The sequence below is a fragment of the Phyllobates terribilis genome, unplaced genomic scaffold (genome assembly GCF_046119375.1).
Source record: "Phyllobates terribilis strain yellow unplaced genomic scaffold, ASM4611937v1 Scaffold_2__4_contigs__length_985480577, whole genome shotgun sequence".
In the NCBI taxonomy this organism is placed as follows: Eukaryota; Metazoa; Chordata; class Amphibia; order Anura; family Dendrobatidae; genus Phyllobates; species Phyllobates terribilis.
In genome coordinates, this window is record NW_027362762.1 from 195824895 (window position 1) to 195831851 (window position 6957).

At 40.6% G+C, this 6957-nt stretch overlaps 1 protein-coding gene across 1 annotated transcript; it reads right to left on the minus strand.

Annotated features, from left to right (window-relative positions):
* Positions 1–362: 362 nt before the first annotated feature.
* DNAJC22 (DnaJ heat shock protein family (Hsp40) member C22) lies at positions 363–6649 on the minus strand. Its single transcript, XM_073670209.1, has 2 exons — positions 5617–6649; positions 363–727 (listed from the first exon to the last, which is right to left on the minus strand). The coding sequence occupies exons 1-2, from the start codon at positions 6454–6456 to the stop codon at positions 542–544; spliced, it is 1026 nt and encodes a 341-aa protein (XP_073526310.1). The 5' UTR covers positions 6457–6649; the 3' UTR covers positions 363–541.
* Positions 6650–6957: the final 308 nt, after the last annotated feature.

A 6957-nucleotide genomic window follows, 5' to 3' on the forward strand; every position in this document is an offset into this window, starting at 1 on the left:
TATGTGTTTTTGTTTGCCTGCCATTGGTTTTAACGGTGTTCGAAGGTGTTCGACGAACAGTTCGACGAACAGTTCGGCGAACACACGGGTGTTCGACGAACCGAACCGAACTCGAACACTACGGGGGTGGCTCAACACTAGTCCTTATGCTGTGTAGAGGACTGTGTGGGGGACAATATACTCTGTAGCAGGCTGTGTAGTCGTAGTGTATCTGGTTGTATTGTAATTGATTTATTTAATCTAGAAGTTGGATGTCAGTTATATTATAGCATTTAATGGTGCTCCGCGGCTTTGGAGTAGAATTGCCAGAAGGACCTTCATTCCTTCCAACTCTTGATTAGTGGACACTAGAGAAGTCAGACTACGTTCATATAAATTTTATTTTGTAGATAATTTGACTGGCTATTGTAATGTTATCACATTGATTTATACATTCTAAGTTATGTAGAACATGATATGTATGTAGTGCCAGCTGTTAGGACACACTACTTTTCTACCTTTCTACAACTAGAGAGTATTTTTCTTTATACTTGAACACTTTTTATTGTTCCCGATTCTTCATTTTCCAAAGATGAGCCAGAGTCTCATAAGCTGCCTGTATTTCAATAAAATGCTTTTCAGCCTCCATAGGACGATGCTGATTGTGATCGGGGTGCCAAACCTTTACAAGGTCTCGATAATGGCGATTTATTTCTTCCATGGTGGCATCAGAGTTCACTTCTAGAATCTATAAGAAAAGCAAAAAAAAAAGCTTACAATGATATGTACAAATTATGGATTTTCACTTTTCATTGTTGTTCCAGCTTTATTTAATAGATATGACGCAAAGCAATGTTTACATTCTGGCTTTGTGAAATATATGTCAAACAAATTAAATTATTTAAATTAAAGCAAAAAAATGTTGGCACATCAAGTGCAGGAAAAAAACTTTGGAATTATAGGCAAAAAAAAAACACTCTTCGGCTTCTAAGACGGCCTGAATTCTTTGAGGTATGGACTTCACTAATGATAAACTATATTGTGCATCAAGTTCAGGCTGTATCATTAACCCATTGCCAGGCCCCTGGGCTGCATTACTGCCATATAGAATATACTTGAATGAGGTACTTAGCAAACAAATTAACCAATTTGTGTGTGCCCATCAGCTACGACAAGGCAATCTTTCTTTGATGGGACCCTACCCTTTTTATCAGACATATCTCTCCTGAAGCCAAAAGCCTACAAATGTAATGAACAGATAGGATCCAGCACTAATTAAAAACAATGAATACCAACAAAAAAAACACATGATGGACTAAAGTCTTCTAAAACCATAACTTTTATTGAAATAAATCCAAGTAAAACACACAATTATAGATAATAAGCAGAGTAACACAATGGTGGACCACATGTACCCAAAAGTAAACACCCTATAGGATATCTAATATCTGATGCACAGAGTATGCTTTCCAGGGCCTATAAAGTATACCCCAGTGGAGAAATAAATATTTAAGGTCCACAGGACCACATGTCAAAAAGTTCTTGTCATCACAAGATGTAAGTGCTTTCTCATTGTTTACCTTAAATATTAATTTGGTCTGATCTGAAAAAAAACTGACCAATTTTCATCAGTGTTTTTGATCTGATTTTCATCAGTGTCACAGCTTGGTCAGTGTCAGTTTTCATTAGTTTTTCTCATATGTAAAAAAAAACTGATGGAGATTTCTTAAGCTTCTCCCATCAATCAGTGATTTCTGAAATTTTCACAGATCCATAGCCTTGGATTGGCGAGTTTGATGAAAAAAACTGACATCTGAATGACTTCTAAGGCTATTGATTAGTGCTGGATCCTACCTACCCTTTCCATTTTCAGGCTTTTTACTTTAGAGGAGATACAGTTATGTCTGATAAGAAAAAAGTTAAGCTCCTATTAAAGAAAGGTATTCCTTGTCATGGCTGGTGGACACACACAAATTGACCAATTTGTGCACTAAGTGCCTCAATTTTACAAGTATATTCTATATGGCAGTAATGCAGTTTACATTTCATATTCCATGTTTGCACATATCTTGGCGCACATGGTGTGCCGTGGCACTTTCCGATATGTATATAATGCAATCACAATAGATTGCAGCTGTTCACACTTGCTTCATTCAGTTAACAAGTGCCTGTCAGATTTGTGGTTTTTTTTCAGGATCCCAGGTTTTTAGGAATTTGGGGTTTTTGGGAGCTCTCTAGGACGTCAATCTTTCACCCTATAACACTTGGCAGAATACTTTGGTCGAGTAGGTTCTAGACCAAAGTACTTAGACCTATGCACATTTTGAGGATCTCCTGAAAAATTCTATTCACAGTTTTCAAATCTTTTTATTGCCTGAGCAGAACGCATTCTTGATTTATTATCAGCTTGGAAATCCTGACTTTTACTTCTACATGTCAGCTGTCATTTATTTTTCTTAAAAATGTATAAATAATAACTATTTTGGCTTCGCCAAAGGACATGTGGGAAAATTCTGTCTCACCTGATCAAGGTCAAGACTAGACTTTATTGCATTGTATTGGCCATGGAGTGTAAAAGGGGGTGAGGTGACACGACATAACAACCCTGACTCTAGTGCACTATTGGTCCGCTGTGATAAGTATATAAGTACATGTATTGCTATGGCACAAAGTGCCTTTAACCATTGAGTAAAAAGTAATAATGCCTCAGTCAAAAATTGACAGACCCCTAGTCCATGCCGGCCCCAAGGCCTCAGCCTAGGCCTTTTTTTATGAATAACACGGCCCTAAACAAGCCATTTACAACTTTCTGGAAGAGGGGTTAACAGATGCCCATAACTTTTTATGTGGATTCTAATCCAGACTATCTTCTTGCTATTCCATTCTGTTCATATGCCTTTCTTAAAAAAGAAGCAGTAACTCTCTTTGCTCTGTGGCGAGATTCATTATCATCTTTAAAAATGACTTAATGACATCATGGATTTTCTATTGTTACAATAGGAAGTGCCCAAAGTTTCTAAGTACAGGTGCATCTCACTAAATTAGAATATCATCAAAAATTAATTTATTTCAGTTCTTCAATACAAAAAGTGAAACTCACATATTATATAGAGTCATTATAAACAGAGTGATTTATTTCAAGTGTTTATTTCTGTTAATGTTGATGATTATGGCTTACAGACAATGAAAACATAAAAGTCATTATCTCAGTAAATTAGAATAATTAACAAAAAACACCTGCAAAGGCTTCCTACACATTTAAAAAGGTCCCTTAGTCTGTTTCAGTAGGCTCCACAATCATGGGGAAGACTGCTGACTTGACAGATGTCCAGAAGGCAGTGATTGACACTAAGTAAATGCAAAGTAAATTTTGCATTTCCTTTGGAAATCAAGGTCCCAGAGTCTGGAGGAAGAGTGGAGAGGCACACAATCCAAGCTGCTTGAGGTCTAATGTGAAGTTTCCACAATCAGTGATGGTTTGGGGAGCCATGTCATCTGCTGGTGTAGGTCCACTGTGTTTTATCAAGACCAAAGTCAGCGCAGCCGTCTACTAGGAAATTTTAGAGAACTTCATGCTTCTCTCTGCCGACAAGCTTTTTGGAGATGGAAATTTCATTCTCCAGCAGGACTTGTCACCTGTTCACACTGCCAAAAGTACCAATACTTGGCTTAAAAACAACAATATCACTGTGCTTGATTGGCCAGCAAACTCGCCTGACCTTAACCCCATAGAGAATCTATGGGGTTCTGTTAAGATGAAGAAGAGAGACACCAGACCCAACAATGCAGACGAGCTGAAGGCTGCTATCAAAGCAAGTGTATCCTAGGGCAGGATCTTCACTTTTGACACTCTGAAGCTTAAATACAGAAATTGAACTGTATGTCTTTAATGATTGACAGCCTCTAAATTGGTGCAGCTGTCAATCCACTGAAAGTTCTATCAAGCCTAGTACCTATATAAAGGACCCACCAATGCCTATGGACTAACTCTGAGGAAGGAAACCGCCGTTTTCCGAAACACGTTAGTTATTTTGGTCCTAATAGGCACCCGTACCGGTACCCACCTTGTAACGTGACGTCACGAAAGTCCTTCTCGACCCCAAGCGCTTTGTGCAGGTCCTCAAGCATTGCCCAGCACCGACAGACTGAGAGCGGGTAGGAGCAGTAAGTCTCTGGCCGGGACTCTGCCCCTCCCCTCTCCATTCAATTATACGCCATGCTACAGCAGCCGCCACCTACCAGATGCCGGCACTGCTCTAAGAAGCAGCCGCACATCCAAACTACAGCTGATCCTACGCCACTTCAGCCGCCAGCTGCCAGGCATCAGCACCGGCCTTGGAAGTAACCTCTCATCCAGGACTACAGCTTTTCCAAACCCTGTAACTGTAAGTCTAATTACTTACCTGTGAAGCATCACGGAGCGCCGCTGCAGAGTCTTACAGGGCCATATTGGCACCATCCTATATCTTTCACTGTTCCTATCTCCACCAGATCCCTCCAGCAAGGGACCCAGCACATGGACACAAGGGTAATCACCCTGGTCCTGTAATTCCTATCTCCAGTGCCCACCAGGCACAGCTCAACTATGCCATTGACACCATTATAGCTTGAAGACTCCCTCCAGTGAGCCAGACGGGCATGGTTACATGCTGGTATTCCGGGAAGTCAGGGAGCACAGTGCACGTCACAGGGCCCTGTGACGTGCAGGGGAGGGGGGAGAATATGCTAATTAAACATATAGGCGGGGATTTGGGGGAATAATAAGCACATAGGCGGGGAATGCTTGGCGTCCTCCGGACGCCAAGCCTGTACAGAGTAGAGTTGATTAAAGCACTTTTCTCTGCAATCAGACCTCTACTATGGGCCATACAGGTATGTATATATTTAGTTTTTTATACCCTGTATGCCCATAGTAGAGGTCTGATATCGCCCAGGGGGGTGACAGATTCCCTTTAAGTGCAAGTTCAGACAACTGTTTTCTTTCCATCAGAGAAAAACGGTCTGATTATGTTAATCGGATTTTGATCATAGGGTAATCAGATTTTCTAGGAGGTGGAGAAAAAAAAAAGTTTCTCCACCTTCTCCATCATGTCAGTCTGTGAAAACTGGACCACACTCGGATGTCATCTGCTTTTTTTCATGGCCCCATAGACATGAATGTGCTATCCGATTCTCGGAGGCAAATCATAGAATAGAATAACATGGATACGAGTGCTATCCGTCAAAGCTACGTATAGCACCCGTCCGATGTAAATGGTAGTCTGCACCTGCTTTCATGTCTTTTTTTGACCTATTTTTATGTTTTCTAAATTTAGTTTTGTGCACAGCTGACTGGTAACAACCAACACCATTTGTCACATTCTATATTGGATTTTCATTATAGAAAGAGTTTTATAATCCACAGTGTCAATTAATGACTGGGACCATGTTTTTTTCCAAGCCCTCTCTTTTTTTAATTGCAAACTATTTTTACCCTTGTGTCGGTGTTTGTTTTTCAAATGCAATTTACAAGGGGTCTCATTCTATTTTTTTCTGGTTGGCAATCAACATATTGCGATAAAAGAATGACATTTATAGGAAATAATACTATAAAACGTGGATTATAATAAATAATGATAAAATATGGTAATTTCTTACCTTACAGGCCATCTCTTCCTTTTCATTCTGGAAACTAGCCACAAACTCATATATTTTTTCCCATTCTTTAAAGTAATGATCATGGAAACCTCCTCCTGTAAAAAGCCCCCAGACTCTGTATGGCAGTAAGAGAATTCTTTCCATCAATGCACTCAGGCTGGGGAAAAAGCTCAACCAATCAAGCAAGGACCCAATACATCCAGCTACATAGCTAATAGTGCGGCTTGTGTTAATAAGAGCACTATAAGACAGTGGGCCAGTAAAGGCCAGGTAGGCTAGCCCAAGGCGGTATAGACGTAAGCTGAGATTTTCATCCTTCCGTTGCTGTCGCCGATACTGCCGGTGTTGTTGAGAGGTGATGCTTGCGGTAAGACTTATTGGGATCATGGAGATGGCACGGCCATAAAATATTGGTGATGTCAAGAAAGCAGCTACCAATGTGTTCTTCAGGTTTGAGGTTTGCTCCCCTACACTTGCCACAAGATGGACTCCCAAACCAACAGCAAGTGGCAGAGCAACCACATAGTAACTGGTAAGAGACGATAATCCAATAGCTGCCACTAGACCAAAATAAATGCCGGTAACGATCTGCGCCATCAAACGAATAGAGCTTGCAGGTGGAGTGCCTTCCGTCATTTTGTTTGCTTTTTTGTCTTGTTTATTTGCCTGGGACACAAGTCCTGGAATCTTCCAAAAGTCCCACATCCATCCCATTCCAAAACCTCCCCAAGTAAGCATCAGAAGCAAGGCATGACTGTCCCTGCCCAAGTAAATATGGTGTAATCCAAGTGGTCCACCGATGGCCCAAAGGCCAAACGTTACTATAAGCCGTTTCCCCATTGTAATAGAGTACAGGTCACCAGGTCGCCTGTGGAGAACAGGTTCTTGTAGTCATGTTGTTCAGTGCCGGAGAGGAGAAGTCGATCATCCACATGGGAAGCTTTGCAGTGTCACACATTGAAGTGCTTTACGCAGGCCTGTAGACAGACTTTGCTCTTGTCGGCACTAACGTCATTATCTCAGGGACATTTGTCCCAAAGGTCACAGCCATAACATGGAATAACTGGCTCCACCTTCATGCTCACTAGATAAGTCACTATACAGAGCCAGGAGAGACTTGCCAAATACACAAAGCCTGTTATCGCTGATTAATTGCATTTTTTGGAATGAGAAACAACTTTATCTTCCTATAAAGCTAATAATTGATTTATTAACACCGAAATGTTTACTGATAAACAATATTATGATAAATGATACAAATAATATAGTATATATATCCACATACGAGAACAGGAGGTGATATAATCACTAAATGTAAAGAAAAGTATTGACCCATCTCCA